Source organism: Engystomops pustulosus, chromosome 5 (genome assembly GCF_040894005.1).
Source record: "Engystomops pustulosus chromosome 5, aEngPut4.maternal, whole genome shotgun sequence".
Taxonomy (NCBI): domain Eukaryota; kingdom Metazoa; phylum Chordata; class Amphibia; order Anura; family Leptodactylidae; genus Engystomops; species Engystomops pustulosus.
In genome coordinates, this window is record NC_092415.1 from 133,438,368 (window position 1) to 133,461,165 (window position 22,798).

The window sequence follows — 22,798 nt, forward strand, 5'->3', positions numbered from 1 at the left end:
CCAGGACCTCATAATACAGACCTCATGTACAGCAAGCTCCTTCCAACATGTTTTCATTAAAGGGCATCTACTACAAGGATGAAGGATTATAAACCAAGCACACTGACATACTTGTGTGTACTACCTCTGGCAGGATCTGCTCTTCTTTTATCTTCACATTCCCTGGTTCTCACAAAAAAGGCTTTTAAAATTATGCAAAGGAATCTAAGGAGCTCCAGGCTCCGTAGGTGTTAATGGAGCATGGAGCCCCTGAGGCTCATTAGCATAACGTTAAAGCCTTTTTTTTCTTAAAAAAACAGAACATAAGAAGATAAAAGAAGAGTAGATCCTGCCAGAAGGGGCACACATTAGTATGTCAGGGTGCTTGGTTTACAATCCTTCATCCTTCTGGTAGATGTCCTATATATATCACAGCAAAAATTACATGCACTGCAGCTCTATTTTCACTGTTATTTCACTGAATTATGCACAGGTACACACACACAAATACAGGTTATATACTGCATGTCCATTTATTTCACACACACATGCAGACACAGAAACACACATAGAGGCACATGCATGCATCACACACATATCTCACACATATTTACCCACAGTGAAGTCTATCATTCATGCAGGAGGGCAATTCAGCTTGCAGGAAGCTATGCTGGAGCAGACAAAGGATTAAACACTTCCCTATGCTTCCTCTTTCTGTACTTGATCTCCTTCCATGCCCTCCCCATCCTCTAACTGCTGCAGTTAATAGATAACAGAAGAAGCGCAGGATGTGCAGGAGAGTCTGTGCCGGTGCCACACTACACTAATGGGACTCTGGGGGCCCCCTGAACAAATCCCCACCAACCCCCCCCTGATGGTAGCTGTGTGTGCGGTGTGAAGCGCCGCTTCGGGGGAGCGAGGAAAGGTGAGTTTTGGATTCTGCCTCTATGCTGCACTCCCAATGAGCACAGCATAGGATCAGAAAACAAAAGGAGCCAGAAGGCGATCATTTGTACTAGTGTCTTAAAACAACACTTTTACAAATTGATCCGACGACCTAATAGGCCTCTTTAACACCCTTGGGCTCCGACACTTGACCGGGTAAGCCAGGTGCTGGCACTGGGCCTGCTTACCTCAAGAAACAATACTTCCAAATTAAAATTAATATAAACATGTACATTCATGGCCAAAAGTTTTGAGAATGACACAAATATTATATTTTCACATGATCTGTTGCCCTCTGGTTTTTATGTGTGTTTGTCAGATGTGTTTATCACACACAGAAATACAAGTGCAATCATATTATGAGTAACAAAACCTTTTATTGACAGTTAGAATGAGTTAATGCAGCAAGTCAATATTTGCAGTGTTGACCCTTCTTCTTCAGGACCTCTGCAATTCTCCCTGGCGTGCTCTCAATCAACTTCTGGACCAAATCCTGACTGATAGCAGTCCATTCTTGCACAATCAATGCAAGCATTTTGTCATAATTTGTTGGTTTTTGTTTGTCCACCCGTCTCTTGATGGTTGACCACAAGTTCTCAATGGGATTAAGATCTGGGGAGTTTCCAGGCCATGAACCCTAAATATCTATGTTTTGTTTCCTGAGCCATTTAGTTATCACGTTTGCTTTATGGCAAGGTGCTCCATCATGCTGGAAAAGGCATTGTTGATAACCAAACTGCTCTTAGATCGTTGGGAGAAGTTGCTCTTCGAGGACATTCTGGTACCATTCTTTATTCATGGATGTGTTTTTAGGCAAGACTGTGAGAGAGACGATTCTTTTGGCTGAGAAGCAACCCCACACATGAATGGTTGCAAGATGCTTTACAGTTGGCATGAGAAAAAAACTGGTGGTATCGCTCACCTTGTCTTCTCTGAACAAGCTGTTTCCCAGATGTTCCAAACAATCGGAAAGGGGATTCATCAGAGAAAATGACTTTGCCCCAGTCCTCAGCAGTCCACTCCCTGTACCTTTTGCAGAATATCAGTCTGTCCCTGATGTTTTTTCTGGAGAGAAGTGGCTTCTTTGCTGCCCTCCTTGACACCAGGCCTTGCTCCAAGAGTCTCCGCCTCACAGTGCGTGCTGATACACTCACACCTGCCTGCTGCCATTCCTGCGAAAGCTCTGCACTGCTGGTAGCCTGATCCCGAAGCTGAAACACTTTTAAGAGACGTCCTGTCGCTTGCTGGTCCTTCTTGGGCACCCTGGAGCCTTTTTGGCAACAATGGAACCACTCTCCTTGAATTCCTTGATGATGCGATAGATTGTTCACTGAGGTGCAATCTTTCTAGCTGCGATACTTTTCCCTGTTAGGCCAGTTTTGTGCAGTGCAATGATGACTGCATAAAACCTGAAGCAGTAGACCTTGTAAAAATTAACATTGTATCATTCTCAAAACTTTTGGCCAAGACTGTGCTGCATATACTTTTTCAAATTCTTTTTCCCCAAACTTAATTTTTAATACATACAATATTAACATTATATATATAATTATATTATCTAATTATATTATATAATTATATATTTTCTTATTTATCAATCCACCTATCTATCTATCTATATATTTATTTACATGTATGTTTGTATCTACTTATACTATGTTAGCCTTAGCCCATAGATAAATTTATGTCTAATTTACATACATTTCTATCATAAATTATATTATCCGTGAATTCTATACTTTGATAACATCAGAATTATATATATATATACAGGCGGTCCCCTAGATAGTCCAAGACTGCAATGATCAGCTGTGAGGCATCTGTAATGAAGATTTATTGGTAATCCTTGGTCCCTTTAAAGCAAAAAATTTTTAAACTCCAATTGTCACTGGGGAAAAAAAAAAAATTGTCTAGAACTTCAATTATAAAATATACCGTTTCGACCTGCATACACATTCAACTTAAGGACATACATATACATAAATATATATATATATATATATATATATATACACTCACCGGCCAGTTTATTAGGTACACCTGTCCAACTGCTCGTTAACACTTAATTTCTAATCAGCCAATCACATGGCGGCAACTCAGTCCATTTAGGCATGTAGACATGGTCAAGACAATCTCCTGCAGTTCAAACCGAGCATCAGTATGGGGAAGAAAGGTGATTTGAGTGCCTTTGAACGTGGCATGGTTGTTGGTGCCAGAAGGGCTGGTCTGAGTATTTCAGAAACTGCTGATCTACTAGGATTTTCACGCACAACCATCTCTAGGGTTTACAGAGAATGGTCCGAAAAAGAAAAAACATCCAGTGAGCGGCAGTTCTGTGGGCGAAAAATGCCTTGTTGATGCCAGAGGTCAGAGGAGAATGGGCAGACTGGTTCGAGCTGATAGAAAGGCAACAGTGACTCAAATCGCCACACGTTACAACCAAGGTAGGCAGAAGAGCATCTCTGAATGCACAGTAAGTCGAACTTTGAGGCAGATGGGCTACAGCAGCAGAAGACCACACCGGGTGCCACTCCTTTCAGCTAAGAACAGGAAACTCAGGCTACAATTTGCACAAGCTCATCGAAATTGGACAGTAGAAGATTTGAAAAACGTTGCCTGGTCTGATGAGTCTCAATTTCTGCTGCAACATTCAGATGGTAGGGTCAGAATTTGGCGTCAACAACATGAAAGCATGGATCCATCCTGCCTTGTATCAACGGTTCAGGCTGGTGGTGGTGGTGTCACGGTGTGGGGAATATTTTCTTGGCACTCTTTGGGCCCCTTGGTACCAATTGAGCATCGTTGCAACGCCACAGCCTACCTGTATTGCTGCTGACCATGTCCATCCCTTTATGACCACAATGTACCCAACATCTGATGGCTACTTTCAGCAGGATAATGTGCTATGTCATAAAGCTGGAATCATCTCAGACTGGTTTCTTGAACATGACAATGAGGTCACTGTACTCAAATGGCCTCCACAGTCACCAGATCTCAATCCAATAGAGCATCTTTGGGATGTGGTGGAACGGGAGATTTGCATCATGGATGTGCAGCCGACAAATCTGCGGCAACTGTGTGATGCCATCATGTCAATATGGACCAAAATCTCTGAGGAATGCTTCCAGCACCTTGTTGAATCTATGCCACGAAGAATTGAGGCAGTTCTGAAGGCAAAAGGGGGTCCAACCCGTTACTAGCATGGTGTACCTAATAAAGTGGCCGGTGAGTGTATATATATATATATATATATATATATATATGTTGTTATATTTTTCTAAACTCATAAAATTTCTATGTATTGCTAAGTTTTTAATTGTCTAATTGCACTTGAGAAAGGGACCCCAGAATCCCGAAACACAGTGGGGCAGATTTACTTACCTGGTCCATTCGTGATCCAGCGGCGCGTTCTCTGTGGTTTCGTGTCCGGCCGGGATTCACTAAGGTAGTTCCTCCGACGTCCAACAGGTGGCGCTGCTGCGCTGAAGTCCACCTATGCCCACCGGAATGCACTGAAGTTCACCGGCCTATTCCTGGTGAAGGTAAGCACAAGTCCCGCGACACTTTTTTTTTTAAAATGCGGCGGTTTTTCCGAATCCGTCGGGTTTTCGTTCGGCCACGCCCCTGATTTCCGGCGTGTGCATGCCAGCGCCAATGCGGGACAATCCGATCCAATAGTCGCCAATCGGAAATATTCGGGTAACACGTCGGAAAAACGCGAATCGGGCCCTTAGTAAATGACCCCCATTGTTTTCCAATTCCAATTGTAGTGTCCTTCATACAACTCTTCTTAACATATCATATGTTCTGAAGCTTTTCGGCAACTGCATCCTGAGAAGTAAGGAAGGTGGCATGGCAGTACTCACATCAATAAGAACCCCCAGACAAGAGCTTTGCCTTCATTTGCAAAACTAAAGAAGGTGAGCATGCTTTTGTCTACTGTATACTAACCAAACATTTGTGAAAAATGTTACTGCCCTATGAGTGCCATCTTTTTCTCTCTCTGCTACCTTTCCATGCTTGTTTTCCACTGGGCAGGGAATTCACACATTATTCACACCCATGGGAGTCTTGGTCTAGAATTGACCATATTTGTCTTAGTGCTCTCCTATTAGCTAAAATAGACGCAACAGATATTGAAATTTTGGTCATTTCTAAACATACCCCAGAGACTCTTTCACTTTTTGACACATACCATAGAGAGGGTGAACATTTGGAGATTCCCAATCTTTCTATTAAAAGATGCGAATTTTGTGGAATTATTAAAGGCTTGTGGCTAAAATTTTGTCTACCAATGTACCAATGGGGAACTAGACAAAATGGTCTGAAAAGGTAATTTTCAGGTGCCCTTATTTGGCAGAGTCTTTGTAAGGAGAGCGCTTACCTTCCAACCAGAGTTGTACTTTAAATTTATTATTATAAATTTTTGTTCTGTTCACTACTTCAAAAACAAGAACAATGTAAACATTGACATGTTAAAAAGGACCTGTCACCACGGAAAACCCACACAGAAAACGTGCCCCCCATAATCCTCCCCCCAACCCCTTTCTCCCAAGACGTTTTTTTTTTTAAATTTAAGTGCAGTAAATGGATTTAAAACGATCTGACCTCTTACCAAATAAGAGGTCGGATCGTGTATCTGGCGCGCTGGCAGTCAGTGTTATTCATTAGGGGGCGTGCCGACACACCCCCAGCACGCCCCCACCAGCGGACACATTGTACGAGAAGTCGGCAGCGTCGCATCGCTGCCGGCTCTCTGCGGTGCGGCCGCACCACACTAACAGCGGCTGCGGCCGCAACCTGGCTGACTCACTTTGCCAGCCGGCCGCGCCGCACTGTGCCCATGGCCGAGCCGGGCTTCTTTACAATGCGATGCTGCCGGCATCTTCTACAATGTGTCAGCTGGCGGGGGCAATCACTGCACTGACTTTAACAATTCGTAAGAGATCATCAAAGAAACTGGTAAATAGAGATGAGCGAGCACTAAAATGCTCGGGTACTCGTTATTCGAGACAAACTTTTCCCGATGCTCGAGTGCTCGTTTCGAGTAACGAGCCCCATTGAAGTCAATGGGAGACTCGAGCATTTTTCAAGGGGACCAAGGCTCTGCACAGGGAAGCTTGGCCAAACACCTGGGAACCTCAGAAAAGGATGGAAACACCACGGAAATGGACAGGAAACAGCAGGGGCAGCATGCAAGGATGCCTCTGAGGCTGCTTAAATGCACCATTATGCCAAAATTATGGGCAACAGCATGGCCATGACAGAGTGACAGAATGAAGCTAGATAGCATCTAAAACATCCAATAATTGACCCTGACACTATAGGGGACGGCATGTAGAGGCAGCGGCAGCAGCGGAAGGCTAGAGAGTGGCATGGCGACATACCCTAAATGGACTCAGGCTTCAAACCAATGGGTAGCAGAGAGGAACCAAAGGAGGTGAGCAAGAAGCGCTCAAATAATATCGGTACATGATAAAAGTTTGCCAGTATATTTTGTGGATTACACAGCAGGGTGGCGACAAAGTTAACATGGAAGCCATGAAAACAATCCAAAATTCTGCCTGACACAGCTCGTTTGATAAGGGGACGATGTATGGAGGCAGTGAACTAGTAGTAGATTAAAGGTGCTGCAGTTAAAACTATGTTAGTTGTTTCTTGGCATGGAGCTGGCGCTCCGCTGCCAGGCGAGCTTTCGCCAATCCAAGCCCCTGTCTCTAGGCTACTCCCCAAACAGCACTTCTAAGAACCTTTCGGATAAGATCAAGTGTAGTAGCGTTCTTATAAGTTTGGGATATGGCGGGTGAGGGGAATGTAAACATCTGCGCAAGAAGCGCTGAAATAATATCCGTAAATGAAAAAAGTTTTCCAGTATATTTTGTGGCTTACACAGCAGGGTGGCGACAAAGTTAACAAGTTTGATGTGGAATGCCCTGCAATAGCTCTTGGGCGGTGTGCCTTTTATCACCTAGGCTCAGCAGTTTGAGCACCGCCTGCTGTCGCTTAGCGACGGCACTGCTGCTGTGCCTAGAGCTACCGACTGATGGCGCCATGCCCACGGATGGTAATTCGGAGGAGGAGGAGGTGGAGGAGGGGTGGGAGGATTTGAAGGTATAGTAGGCCTTTGAGACCTGGACCGAGGTAGGCCCCGCAATCCTCTGCGTCGGCAGTATATGACCAGCCCCAGGGTCAGACTCGGTCCCAGCCTGCACCAAGTTAAGTGTAGTAGCGTTCTTATAAGTTTGGGATATGGCGGGTGAGGGGGATGTAAACAGATGCGCAAGAAGCGCTGAAATAATATCCGTAAATGGTAAAAGTTTGCCAGTATATTTTGTGGATTACACAGCAGGGTGGCGACAAAGTTAACAAGTTTGTTGTGGAAGCCATGAAAACAACCCAAAATTCTGCCTGACACAGCACGTTTGATAAGGCGGGCATGTATGGAGGCAGTGAACTAGTAGTAGATTAAAGGTGCTGCAGTTAAAACTATGTTAGTTGGTTCTTGGCATGGAGCTGCCGCTCCACTGCCAGGCGAGCTTTCGCCAATCCAAGCCCCTGTCTCTAGGCTACTCCCCAAACAGCACTTCTAAGAACCTTTTGTATAAGATCAAGTGTAGTAGCGTTCTTATAAGTTTGGGATATGGCGGGTGAGGGGAATGTAAACAGATGCGCAAGAAGCGCTGAAATAATATCCGTAAATGGTAAAAGTTTGCCAGTGTATTTTGTGGATAACACAGCAGGGTGGCGACAAAGTTAACAACTTTGATGTGGAATCCATGAAAACAACCCAAATTTCGGCCTGACAAACCTCGTTTGATAAAGGGACGATGTATGGAGGCAGCTATATGGACGACTTTTGGAGGTAGCAATGGAGACAACGTGTGGAGGCTGCTATGGAGACAATTCAATATGGATAGTGCCTGTATGTGGCAGTCCAAAAAAGTTTTTAAACCAGAGGAGCAGGTAGGTGGCCCTCCAGAAAAATGGAATAGATTGAGTGCCTGTATGTGGCAGTCCAAAAAAGTTTTTAAACCAGAGGAGCAGGTAGGTGGCCCTCCAGAAAAATGGAATAGATTGAGTGCCTGTATGTGGTAGTCCAAAAAAGTTTTTAAACCAGAGGAGCAGGTAGGTGGCCCTCCAGAAAAAAGGAATAGATTGAGTGCCTGTATGTGGCAGTCCAAAAAAGTTTTTAAACCAGAGGAGCAGGTAGGTGGCCCTCCAGAAAAATGGAATAGATTGAGTGCCTGTATGTGGCAGTCCAAAAAAGTTTTTAAACCAGAGGAGCAGGTAGGTGGCCCTCCAGAAAAATGGAATAGATTGAGTGCCTGTATGTGGCAGTCCAAAAAAGTTTTTAAACCAGAGGAGCAGGTAGGTGGCCCTCCAGAAAAATGGAATAGATTGAGTGCCTGTATGTGGCAGTCCAAAAAAGTTTTTAAACCAGAGGAGCAGGTAGGTGGCCCTCCAGAAAAATGGAATAGATTGAGTGCCTGTATGTGGCAGTCCAAAAAAGTTTTTAAACCAGAGGAGCAGGTAGGTGGCCCTCCAGAAAAATGGAATAGATTGAGTGCCTGTATGTGGCAGTCCAAAAAAGTTTTTAAACCAGAGGAGCAGGTAGGTGGCCCTCCAGAAAAATTGAATAGATTGAGTGCCTGTATGTGGCAGTCCAAAAAAGTTTTTAAACCAGAGGAGCAGGTAGGTGGCCCTCCAGAAAAATGGAATAGATTGAGTGCCTGTATGTGGCAGTCCAAAAAAGTTTTCAAACCAGAGGAGCAGGTAGGTGGAGCTCCAGAAAAATTGAATAGATTGAGTGCCTGTATGTGGCACTCCCAAAAATTGTTTAAAACAGAGGACCGGGTCGGTGGCCCTCCAGAAAAATTGAATAGATTGAGTGCCTGTATGTGGCACTCCCAAAAATTGTTTAAAACAGAGGACCGGGTCGGTGGCCCTCCAGAAAAATTAAATGCATAAAGTGCTATAGGTAGAGCCAGTGGGCCCTGTCAAAAAATAGCCAGTTTCCTCTGCTTTACTGTACAAAGAGCAGGAGAAGGAGGAAAATGAGGAGGAGAAGGAGGAGGAGTGGATAAATTATTCAGGTTGAGCTTCCTTCACCTGCTGGAGATTGGAAATTAGGAGAAATCCATGCTTTATTCATCTTGATAAGCGTCAGCCTGTCAGCGCTGTCAGTCGACAGGCGTGTACGCTTATCGGTGATGATGCCACCAGCTGCACTGAAAACCCGCTCGGACAAGACGCTAGCGGCAGGGCAGGCAAGAACCTCCAAGGCGTACAGCGCCAGTTCGTGCCACATGTCCAGCTTTGAAACCCAGTAGTTGTAGGGAGCTGTGTGATCATTTAGGACGATGGTATGGTCAGCTACGTACTCCCTCACCATCTTTCTGTAAAGATCAGCCCTACTCTGCCGAGACTGGGGACAGGTGACAGTGTCTTGCTGGGGTGACATAAAGCTGGCAAAAGCCTTGTAAAGCGTACCCTTGCCAGTGCTGGACAAGCTGCCTGCTCGCCTACTCTCCCTCGCTACTTGTCCCGCAGAACTACGCACTCTGCCGCTAGCGCTGTCAGAAGGGAAATACTGTTTCAGCTTGTGCACCAGGGCCTGCTGGTATTCATGCATTCTCACACTCCTTTCCTCTCCAGGGATGAGAGTGGGAAGATTTTGCTTGTACCGTGGGTCCAGGAGAGTGAACACCCAGTAATCGGTGCTGGAATAAATTCTTTGAACGCGAGGGTCACGTGATAGGCAGCCTAGCATGAAATCTGCCATATGCGCCAGAGTACCAACGCGTAAGAATTCGCTCCCCTCACTGGCCTGACTGTCCATTTCCTCCTCCTCCAACTCCTCCAATTCCTCTTCTTCTGCCCATACACGCTCAACAGTGAAGGACTCAACAATGGTCCCCTCTTGTGTCTCGCCAACATTCTCCTCCTCTTCCTCCTCATCCTCCTCCACCTCCACCTCCTCCGATATGCGCTGAGAAACAGACCTAAGGGTGCTTTGGCTATCAACAAGGGAATCTTCTTCCCCCGTCTCTTGTGAGGAGCGCAAAGCTTCCGACTTCATGCTGACCAGAGAGTTTTTCAACAGGCCAAGCAGCGGGATGGTGAGGCTGATGATGGCGGCATCGCCACTGACCATCTGTGTTGACTCCTCAAAGTTACTCAGCACCTGACAGATATCAGACATCCACATCCACTCCTCATTGTAGACTTGAGGAAGCTGACTGACCTGACTACCAGTTCTGGTGGAAGTTGACATCTGGCAGTCTACAATCGCTCGGCGCTGCTGGTAAACTCTGGATAACATGGTCAGTGTTGAATTCCACCTCGTGGGCACGTCGCACAACAGTCGGTGAGCGGGCAGTTGGACGCGGCGCTGCGCTGCCCTGAGAGTGGCAGCATCTGTGCTGGACTTCCTGAAATGCGCACAGATGCGGCGCACCTTCGTGAGCAAATCAGACAGATTGGGGTATGTCTTGAGGAAACGCTGAACTATCAGATTTAACACATGGGCCAGGCATGGCACATGTGTCAGTCTGCCGAGTTGCAGAGCCGCCACCAGGTTACGGCCGTTGTCACACACAACCATGCCTGGCTTCAGGTTCAGCGGTGCCAGCCACAGATCAGTCTGCGCCGTGATGCCCTGTAATAGTTCTTGGGCGGTGTGCCTTTTATCGCCTAGGCTCAGCAGTTTGAGCACCGCCTGCTGTCGCTTAGCGACGGCACTGCTGCTGTGCCTAGAGCTACCGACTGATGGCGCCATGCCCACGGATGGTCGTTCGGAGGAGGAGGTGGAGGAGGGGTGGGAGGAGGAGGAGGCATAGTAGGCCTCAAACACCTGGACCGAGGTAGGCCCCGCAATCCTCGGCGTCGGCAGTATATGACCAGCCGCAGGGTCACACTCGGTCCCAGCCTCCACCAAGTTAACCCAATGTGCCGTCAGAGACATATAGTGGCCCTGCCCGGCAGCACTCGTCCACGTGTCCGTGGTCAGGTGGACCTTGTCAGAAACGGCGTTGGTCAGGGCACGGATTATGTTGTCTGACACGTGCTGGTGCAGGGCTGGGACGGCACATCGGGAAAAGTAGGGCGGCTGGGGACCGAATACCGAGGGGCGGCCGCCGCCATGAGGCTGCGAAAGGCCTCGGTCTCTAATAGCCTATAGGGCAGCATCTCCAGGCTTAGCAATCTGGAGATGTGCACATTAAGGGCTTGGGCGTGCGGGTGGGTTGCACTATATTTGCGTTTCCGCTCCAGCGTCTGGGGTATGGAGAGCTGAACGCTGGTGGATGCTGTGGAGGATCGTGGAGGCGACGATGGGGTTTTTGTGGCAGGGTCCTGGGCAGGGGGCTGACTATCAGCTGACACAGGGGAAGGAGCAGTGGTGTGCACGGCCGGAGGTGAACGCGCTTGTTGCCACTGAGTGGGTTGTTTAGCATTCATATGCCTGCGCATACTGGTGGTAGTTAAGCTAGTAGTGGTGGAACCCCTGCTGATCCTGGTTTGGCAAATGTGGCACACCACAGTCCGTCGGTCATCCGGTGTTTCCTTAAAGAACCTCCAGACTTCTGAAAATCTAGCCCTCGCCGCAGGAGCCCTTGCCACGGGAGCTTCACTAGTTGACACATTTGGCGCTGATGCACCAGCTCTGGCCCTGCCTCTCCGTCTGGCCCCACCACTGCCTCTTCCAACCTGTTCTGGTCGAGGACTCTCCTCCGTCTCAGAAGCACTGTGTTCACCCGGCCTCTCAACCCAGCTTGGGTCTGTCACCTCATCATCCTCCGATCCCTCAGTCTGCTCCCCCCTCGGACTTCCTGCCCTGACAACAACTTCCCCACTGTCTGACAACCGTGTCTCCTCATCGTCGGACACCTCTTTACACACTTCTTCCAGTACGTCAACAAGGTCATCATCACCCACAGACTGCGACTGGTGGAAAACCTGGGCATCGGAAAATTGCTCATCAGCAACCGGACAAGTGGTTTGTGACTGTGGGAATGGTCCAGAAAACAGTTCCTCAGAGTATGCCGGTTCAAATGGCAAATTTTGCTGGGAGGGGGCAGACTGGGGGGGAGGAGGCTGAGGTGCAGGAGCTGGAGGAGTGCCGATTTCGGTGACATGGGTGGACTGCGTGGAAGACTGACTGGTGGACAAATTGCTCGAAGCATTGTCGGCAATCCACGACATCACCTGTTCGCACTGTTCTGGCCTCAACAGTGCTCTACCACGATTCCCAGTAACTTCAGACATGAACCTAGGGAGTGTAGCTCTGCGGCGTTCCCCTGCTCCCTCATAAGCAGGTGGTGTCTCACCCCGCCCAGGACCACGGCCTCTGACCCCTGCAGTAGTTGGACGCCCACGTCCCCGCCCTCGTCCTCTACCCCTAGCCCTCGGGTTAAACATTTTGAAAATGAAAGTTATAACTTGTATTTTTTTTTTACCTTTTTTTTTTGTTTTTGTTTTTTTTTGTGTTTTTTAGTTTTTAAAACCAAACGATGCTATCCTATTGCTATGGCTATTTTATAGCCAAGTATGAAAGCACACTGCTATGCCAGATGAGATGACGCTGAGTTATGAAAAAAATAAACGTAAAATAAAAAAGGAAATGGCTGACTGTGCCTAATTGAAATACAACCCCGGGCCCTAATAAATTTTCCCACTTCGGTCTTTGCGATGGATATGTGCGTCACTAAGCGCAAAACACAGTGGTCGCAAGTCTGACTCCAAATTGCTCACAATTTGCTAGTAGATGCACTGCAACAACTACAGCCACCAGCAGATCAACCAGAAATCAAATATATATAACGCTACTGTAGGCGTAATTAAGCCGTTTGTATTCTCCTATGGCTATTTTCTAGCCAAGTATTACAGCACACTACTATGCCAGATGAGATGACGCTGAGTTATGAAAAAAATAAACGTAAAATAAAAAAGGAAATGGCAGACTGTGCCTAATTGAAATCCAACCCCGGGCCCTAATAAATTTTCCCACTTCGGTCTTTGCGATGGATATGTGCGTCACTAAGCGCAAAACACAGTGGTTGCAAGTCTGACTCCAAATTGCTCACAATTTGCTAGTAGATGCACTGCAACAACTACAGCCACCAGCAGATCAACCAGAAATCAAATATATATAACGCTACTGTAGGCGTAATTAAGCCGTTTGTATTCTCCTATGGCTATTTTCTAGCCAAGTATTACAGCACACTACTATGCCAGATGAGATGACGCTGAGTTATGAAAAAAATAAACGTAAAATAAAAAAGGAAATGGCAGACTGTGCCTAATTGAAATCCAACCCCGGGCCCTAATAAATTTTCCCACTTCGGTCTTTGCGATGGATATGTGCGTCACTAAAACACAGTGGTCGCAAGTCTGACTCCAAATTGCTCACAATTTACTAGTAGATGCACTGCAACAACTACAGCCACCAGCAGATCAACCAGAAATCAAATATATATAACGCTACTGTAGGCGTAATTAAGCCGTTTGTATTCTCCTATGGCTATTTTCTAGCCAAGTATTACAGCACACTACTATGCCAGATGAGATGACGCTGAGTTATGAAAAAAATAAACGTAAAATAAAAAAGGAAATGGCAGACTGTGCCTAATTGAAATCCAACCCCGGGCCCTAATAAATTTTCCCACTTCGGTCTTTGCGATGGATATGTGCGTCACTAAAACACAGTGGTCGCAAGTCTGACTCCAAATTGCTCACAATTTACTAGTAGATGCACTGCAACAACTACAGCCACCAGCAGATCAACCAGAAAACAAATATATATAACGCTACTGTAGGCGTAATTAAGCCGTTTGTATTCTCCTATGGCTATTTTCTAGCCAAGTATTACAGCACACTACTATGCAAGATGAGATGACACTGAGTTATTAAAACAATAAACGTAAAATAAAAAGAAACTGGCAGACTGTGCCTAATTCTACTCAAACCCCTAATAAATTTTCCCACTTTGGTGTTTGAGGTGGATATGTGTGTCACTAAGAGCTAAACACAACGGTAGCAAGTCCCCCTGCTAATTCCTCACAATATGGTACTAGCTGCAAATAAAAAAAAAAAAAATTATAACGTTATTGTAGCCCTAAGAAGGGCTGTTGGGTTCTTTTAGAATCACTCCTGCCTAACAGTAAGCTAATGGAACACCCTAACGCTTTCCCTGACCAGCAGCAGCTCTCTCCCTAGCGGCATCCAGACAGAGAATGATCCGAGCAGCGCGGGCAGCGGCTAGTCTATCCCAGGGTCACCTGATCTGGCCAGCCAACCACTGCTATCTACGTGTAAGGGTACCACGTCATGCTGGGTGGAGTGCAGAGTCTCCTGGCTTGTGATTGGCTCTGTTTCTGGCCGCCAAAAAGCAAAACGGCGGGAGCTGCCATTTTCTCGAGCGGGCGAAATACTCGTCCGAGCAACGAGCAGTTACGAGTACACTAATGCTCGATCGAGCATCAAGCTCGGACGAGTATGTTCGCTCATCTCTACTGGTAAACACTTACAAAAGAGTAAATATTTAACAAAATTGTTCTCAATTTTCATCTGAAAGAATTGAAGGATTTAAAGAAACAACAAAACTTGAAAGGCACAGAAAAAAAATTAACACTGATGTATTTTACTTTTCTAAATTATGCAATTATCATATGGTTATAAGCTTTGGTAGAAATGTTCATTAAATGAGGAAACAATTGCAGACAAACAAGCAAACATAAATCCATTCCAATATAATTGCCAAGTCACTGCAAAACAAGTCTGCAATATGCATTTTAGCTAAAACTTTATTAGTTTTTGCATAAGGGCCAAAGAGTTATCAGACAATGGAATTTAACCAATACATTTTTTTCTGTATTAAAATTCTCTAAGGGATATGAACTTGGAAAAATAAATGCATTAAATAACCATTTTCTGTAAACCAAAAATCATATCAGCCAAAATTAAAAGCTCAATTTATGTTAGTAATTACATTTCTACATAATGTGCTTTCCCAGAGGGTATTCTGCTGTCTGAGATGAAAAACAAATACATTCAAATCATTTTACAAGACAATTTTCATAGCGTTTTGTACATATTGGGAGAAGCTGAGTTTACTTAAAATTTGTGAAAAATGCTTAAGTGTAATTAAAAAATAATCTTGTATGCTATAGTGATCAATAGTGCTATATATCAGTAATGCTATAACTTGTCTAGAATTAAAGGGGTATTATGGGAATATGAACTTTTGATTAAAAAAAAAACCATGATGCTATAAATAAATTAATATAACAAAATTTAGTGTCATTAATCACAAAATGGAGCTTAAATTGTTTGATTTTATGATTTCCAAAATTTTAATGGCTTTCCAAAGTAGGCAAAATTATCCCATGATCCTTTAGTTCTCAGTAACTCCTCCTCCCTCTTATGCTCTGCTCCCAGTGATGATGTAACAGATTGTCTTGCTCTGTAACCATATTAATGATGCGTAACTGCTATCACTTATTCACAAGAAAGGTCTAGAAAACCTCACTGAGACCCATTGGTGTTAAACTGCCATCACTGCACATTACCTCACTGATATGACTTTTCACCACAACACCGTCTATACTGGATGCACTACAACCAACAGACTACAAACAAGCATAACGGTGATCACATGATCTGCCCAGTGATATGAACAAGCCTTCTGTCCTGTGTCTGCTCCTTGCAGAGAAAATCAACTGACTGATTAAAGGGCCAGTAGCATTTAAATTCTTTCTTACATTGGATGTCAACAGCGTTCTTCTGCTAAGGGGAGCAACATTTTAAATAACTAGTTACATATTAGCTTATATTTCAAAGACCAATTTGTATATGAATCATACTTATTCCTGGAATACCCCTTTAATAAAGTAAATTCTCTCATGAAATGCATATCTTTACAGCTAAGAGAAGAAGTAAGCCAGGGCATATATATAAGTGTTACTTACATTTAAGAGAATATTGCAACTTCTACATCGGCATCTCTGACAGGTTCCAAGTCGGTCAGAATCCCTCAAATTGGCCATAAAATAGAGAACTGTTTTGTAAATGGCTTGAGATTGGCAATTTTTCCTTAAGTCCTGGTCTGGGTACCTATTTCTAGGAGCTCATTTGATTTCATACATTATGAACCAAATATACTTTGAGAATTGAGTAGCTACACTGATGCAGCAGCATATCTTGTTTAATCTCCAAGTTGCTGAAAAACAAATATAAAATTCAGGACCTTTGTAAAGCTGAATGTCTACATAAACACATTACATGCAGAGCTTCCTGAACTGTCCAGACAGGACTAATCAACCTGAGCTGGATCACTCATACACAGCAGCTAAGGGATAGTGGAGTGATTGATTACTTCTGCCTGTCAGGCACAACACAGTGATTACATCATTCACAGAAGCAGTGCATTACTAATGTAAGAGGAGAAATGCCAGAGCCAGGCACAGAAGCAAGAGAGCGTCATTATCATTATTTTATAATTGTTTTTTCAGCAAAACCACTCAGCTCAGGGATTAAACCAGATATGTTTCTGCATCAATGTAGCTACAGCATTCTCAAGGTATGTTTGGTTCATAATAGATAAATTCAAATGGTAGGTTTCCTTTAATCACACATGAAAAGTGTAACTGACTCCAGTAGGTGGTCTAATCAGTTGTTATGAAAAAAATCTATAGCGGATGGCAAGCTTCACTTTTCTCCAAAGTTGTTCAATATGTTACTAGTGTTTCATGTCTATTCTATTTTTTTGCAATATACATGTGTGAATATATTTGTGTGAAAATAAGACAGTAGGGCTCAATTACTAAGGGTTGCGCTGCTCACTTTCGGACTGTTTGCCTGTTTCAGGGATTGCACGGCTTGGACAGGTATTTAGCAAGTGTCTGCACTGGGATTTTGGCGCACCATAGTTTTTTGGCACAGCTGTACTGCCTTACGTGCCGTCAGATGGTCTGACTGATTAGGACTGAGTGCGGGATTTAACATTCAAATTGTGTTGCAAGCACATGCACCATGAAAAAAATGGTGAACTTTGTCAGACCTGAGTGGGGAAGCGACACAGGCAGGATATCGGGCGCACGATCTTAGTGAATCGCGTCACAGTGCATTATCGTCGGAGAATGCTCTTTAGGTGTACTCCAATGGCTGGGTAAGTAAATGAGCCCCATTATCGTACAGTGTTAAAGCAGCTTCTCTGTAAACTTTATCTGTGCTTAAATTCTAGGGCCACAGCCACCTTTCAACTGGTACACTCCTGGTGCCTCTTAGCGTTTGTGACTGCTCTAAGATGTTCTGCGTGAAAGCTTCTTTGGTACTGTCTTCTATGATTGGACAGTGTGACATTTGTATACTAAAGAACAAACAATATGGCACCAATCTCTCAAAAATGCAGGTAGCTAGAAGCAAGATTTAAAATGCCTTGTAACCTTTGAAGCTGCAAGTTGAGATTAAGAACTGTTCATACCTGAGAAGTTTTTTTTGAGAAGGAAAGGTGAATACATAATAGCACAACACATGTTATAAATAATTAATTAGGCTGTATGCCAAGATGCTAACAGCTGATCAATCAATTGGCGCGTCGGTGATTGTGCATATTTACATAATTGCTGAGTTTATTAACATGCAAATCTTAATTTGTCACTATTCACTGACAGGAGCACCTTTACAATCTATGTATTAGTGCACACTATCTTTATTATCTAAATTTTAGTGCATGATATTCACAAACTAAAGCTCCTTTATGATCTAGGCAATATGCATTCTATTTACTGACAGCAGCAGCACTTTACCCATGCATTTTTATATAGGTCAGGCCATCATGGAATTTTGTATGGGTTTCCAAGAAAATATGAGATCAATAAGGACAGGCATAGGTGTGCCACGTCTGATAGAACTGGTCAAGAGACATCATAATACCAACCCATAAGTCTTTGCAGTGATTGAGCTTGTCCCCAAAGACAGGTGGAGACTGACATAAACTGCTTTTACAAAAAGAAGAGAAAAAGACTCTGAAGTTCAATGCTTTAGGACCGTCAGGACTTAATGACGAGATAGACTTGAGGGGGCATATTTATCAGAGCCTCTGTGCCACGTCAGTGCTGTAGAAGCCCTGAAATAATCTTAAATGCTAGCTTATTGCTAGCACTTGCGATTATTAAGCCCAATCTACCACCTTCATACCAGGTAAAAATTCGCTGGCTGTGTTTATTTCTATGCAGGGCAGGGCCTGGCATAAAGTTAACACTACGCAAGACCCTGCCGGATATATCAAGAGGCTTCAGTTTCTTGATGTTTCGTGCTGCCAAAGAGCAGTGGTGGGGCTATCATACGTTGGCACACGAGGTCTTTGTATGAGAAAATTAGTAAAAGCTAGAGATGAGCAAATTGGTTGAAATTCAATGGGTTCACCCGTTTGGTTTGATTCCCGGACCAAAGGCCGACTTTTGACGAGGAACTTGGATTTTAACACCTAAAATGACTGTAAAATGGGGATAGAAAAGGCTAGAGGGTTAATAATTAGCAGCTTAAGATATACAGCACTCCAGAGTCCTAATTATAACTTTCTTTTCTAGTAGATCCTGGTTTGTCAAGACTAACAGACAGCGCCAGAATTAAGATGAAGACAAGTGGAGGTGAGTGTTTATAGGGCTTTTTATGTTTTTTCAGTGGATGATTTCCTTTAAAGCTGCCTTCCAAAAGCATTACAAAGGGCAGCTTTTAGAAAATGTTCCTGTTCAGGACCAGACCTTGTACATGTGATGTGCCAAACTTCTGCTTTCCCATTTTGGGAATGGAGAGATGAATGGATGGTGCACAGGTTTGGTGAAGTTATTGATGGTGCTGCTGGTGGTGGTAGTGGTGGTGGCATCACATCCTTGCTTTTCAGGGAGCCAGGTGGCCTTGTGAAGTTGTGGCACAGACTGGGCCAACTTGAAGCAGCAGGGGGAGCCAGACTATTTTGGTGTATCAGCTACTGCAACTCATGTTTACTGTTTCATGCAACTCTTGTATTACCACAACCACATCCCTGTCCTTTACTTCATGCTATCCTTGTTTTAAACAAACTGCAGTACCAAACTATATAGTGGCAGCACCTTTACATTACAGTTACATTACACAGCATACTACTCACTGAAAGCAGGACCTTTATAAACTAGGTATTAGTGCATGCTATTCACTGACAGCAGCACTTTTTTATGATCTAGATATTACTACACTCTAGTCAATGACAGCAGCTACTTTACTATCTTGGTAATAGTGCATGCTATTCACCAACAGCGGTACCTTTACAATGTAGGTATTAGTGCACACTATTCAATGACAGGTGTACCTTTACAATCTATGTATTGGTGCACACTATCTAAATTTTAGTGCACGCTATTCACTAACTACAGCTCCTTTATGATCTAGGCAATGTGCATTCTATTCCCTGACAGCAGCACCTTTATTATTTTTCTGGACCACAAAATAGAGACAGAACCTTCGAAATGTTGCTGGATGATGCAGAAATGTTAATATTTATATGGGATCTTTGCAAGTATTGCTGTATAATCCTCTATAAGCAGTAAGGATATCCCTGCTTTCTAGCAAACACTGAGTAACCTAATGCAGTTCTTCAGATTGCCACAAAAGGGCAATTATTTCAGATTCCTACCTATCCCTAATAACAGAAGCCTCATCGCTATACCTAACTGCCCTGAAAAGCAGCAACCTCTTCAAGCCTTGTCTCCTGTGTGCAGTGGCGTCTGGACATGTGAACCTGCTCTTTACTGCAGAGTCACATGTTCAACCCCGTCGATCACAGGCATTGCTACAGAGAACATGCCTGTGATTGCTAATGGCCGCAAGCTTCTTGATAGGCTGCTCAGCAGTCAATCAAGCAGCTTGATTCTTTTTCCCAAACATGGACCCAGATCTCGAACAACAGTGCTTTTTCGGATTCTGGGTCTACACATAATAAATCCGTGGAAGAAATGCACCTGAAGAGGTTCCCCGAGGTTCTCCATTTTTCTCTTTTTCTGTAATAAATTGCTAACAAATAATGTTCTCTAGATTGCACTGAACCTGATAGTTAAAGCAAGTTCTTCACAAGTGTGTAACTAGGAAAGGCACAGTTCCAAAGCAGAGCCCCCTCCACATCACATGTTGAAATACATATCATTATGTTTGTGTCCTGTTGGTGTGTCCATAAACAGTGGGAGAGCATTGTGGCACATTGATTGCTCCGGGTCTGGCATAGAATGAATCAGTTTGCTGAAATATGTGGCTCTGGCCTCTGGCCTCTTAGTATATCTGGCATGTCATGTGCCAGAGGGGCAAATGTAAAAAAGGGTGCAATTGTGCCAGCTCTTACTGAACTTTCCCATGGTGAGTGTGTATATTTTTTCCCTCAATGTTGCTTTTATAGTTTGGCATTGTATGGAGGATTTTTAATGCAGGAAGACCTGTTGCACGAAGGCATTGTTACAGCAATTTACAGAAAATAATAGGTGCTTTGACCGTGGGCTTGGGACTGCCTGCATACATAGAACATATGTTCTACATAGACATAATTTCTATGACTGGCAGGCTGGAGCATTCCTGTGTAAAATATGGGGTGGCAGAGTATTTAAACTAGGATTGGTAGAGGAGGAAATGGAAGACACTAAAGGGGTAGACAAGTCAGAGAGGGGGCAGGTTATGTTGGTGGGTGGTCATGTGGACGGTGTATGGGGGACTAAGTCAGTGGATAAGGAGATCCTCAAGTTTCAAAATGATAGTGAGGATATATGTGCCAGTAAAATTATTATAAATCAAATAAATAACTGTGGAAAATTAAAGTATGTTCACAAATGCCAGAAGTACCACAGGCAAAATGGGTGAGCTTGAGGCTCTGGTATTAGAGGAACAGTTAGATGTTGTTGGTGTAGTGGAGACATTGCTCAATGCAGCACATGATTGGGGAGTTAATATTCAAGGTTTTACACTCTTTCTTGAAAAGACAGGGCAAATAGGAGAGGAGGTGGTGTATGTTTGTATGTCAGAAGAGACTTAAAAGCGATTGTGAGAGACCGTGGTCTCAGAAGAGTGTGAGGGGGCTGAAACTTTGTGGGTTGAAATCCAAAGCCAGAAGAGCTTTCAGAAAATTATTTTTGGTGTAATGTATAGACCCCCTAACATCTCTGAGGAAATAGAGGGTCACCTATATAAACAGATGGAGTGGGCTGCACAGGAGGGGACAGTAGTGATAATGGGAGACTGTAACTTTCCAAATCTAAATTGGGGTCAGGGCTCTTCTTCATCTGTGAAGGGGAGACATTTTATCAACTTTCTGCAGGATAATTTTATGGTGCAGCTTGTAGAACATCCCACAAGAGGTAATGCATTGTTGGTCCCAAATATTTTTTTAAGTATATCAATGCAAAAAAAAAAATGTCAGAGCAGGTTGGACCCCTGAAAATGGAGACCAAGAGAAGGCGGAGATACTAAATGGCTTTTTTAGGTTCATTTATACAATAGAAGAAAGAACTTCTGACGTGGGTGGTGCCAGTGCAGGTCATGTATCCTGTAATATACTAGACTGGCTGAATGTAGACATGATCCAATCTAAGCTCAATAAAATCAATGTGTACAAGGCTCCTGGACCAGATTGGTTACACCCCAGAGTTCTTAAAGAACTCATTACTGTTATTTCTTTACCATTGTCTAAAATCTTCAAGGATTCTGTAATGTCTGGTGTGGTGCCAAGTGACTGGCGCAAGGCAAATGTGGGGCCAATATATAAAAAGGGCTCTAGAATTTTTCCAGGCAATTACAGGCCTGTAAGCTTAACTTCCATTGTGTGGAAATATTGGAAGGGTTAGTAAAAGACTATATAATGGAGTATGTGACATCAAATAGTATAATAAGTGACAGCCAGCATGGGTTTACGTACTAAGGATAGAAGTTGTCAGACTAACCTGTTCTGCTTCTATGAAGAGGTGAGCAGGTGCCTGGATGGAGGAGCTGCTGTGTATATTGTGTTCTTGAACTTTGCAAAGGGATTTGACACTGTCCCTCATAGACACCTGATAGGTAAAATAAGATCTATTGGTATGGCAGAAATCATTTGCATTTGGAATGAAAACTGGCTGATTGAAAACTGCCTCTATATTTACAGAGTTGTGGTCAATGATTTGTACATAGAATGGTCACCAGTTATAAGCGTTGTAACCCAGGGTTCTGTGCTTGGCCCACTACTATTTAATATATTTATTAATGATATAGAAGTAGGAATTAATAGCACTGTGTCTATTTTTGCAGATGACACCAAGCTGTGTAGTGTAATACAGTCTATGGAGGATGTTCATAGGCTGTAGGGAGACTTGGATAAACTGAGTGTTTGAACCTTATTTGCCAAGTGGATGACCAATGTGGATAAAATGTTATGCACCTGGGGGCTAATAATCCACAGGCAAAATATGTCCTTGGCGGAGCAAATCTGGGAGAGTCCCTTGTTGAGAAGGACTTGGGGGTACTAGTAGATCATAAATTAAATAACACCATGCAATGTCAATCAGCTGCCTCTAAAGCCAGTAGGATCTTGTCATGTATCAAAAGTGGTTTGGACTCTCGGGATAGGAATGTAATATTACCACTGTAGAAGGCAATGGTTCTGGGCTCCGGTCCATAAAAAAGATGCTCTGGAGCTGGAGATGGTTCAACGAAGAGCCACAAAATGATAAGGGGTATGGAGGGTCTCAGTTATGAGGAAAGATTAAATAAACTTGATTTATTTAATCTGGAAAAGAGACGACTATAAGGGGACATGATTAATTTATATAAATATATTAATGGTTCATACAAAAAATATGCTGGTAAGTTGTTTCAGATTAAATCA

At 43.8% G+C, this 22,798-nt stretch overlaps 1 protein-coding gene across 2 annotated transcripts in view; it reads right to left on the bottom strand.

The window, feature by feature from the left end:
• VWC2 (von Willebrand factor C domain containing 2) overlaps window positions 1–22,798 on the bottom strand; it is a 388,287-nt gene that overhangs the window by 61,489 nt on the left and 304,000 nt on the right. The window contains exon 4 of one of the 2 annotated variants that reach the window (XM_072153096.1): window positions 21,879–21,986. The exons of the other annotated variant lie outside the window; for it this stretch is intronic. Coding sequence (XP_072009197.1) covers window positions 21,879–21,986 — 108 coding nt within the window. The remainder of the gene's footprint in view (window positions 1–21,878; window positions 21,987–22,798) is intronic. 2 annotated transcript variants of the gene reach the window in all.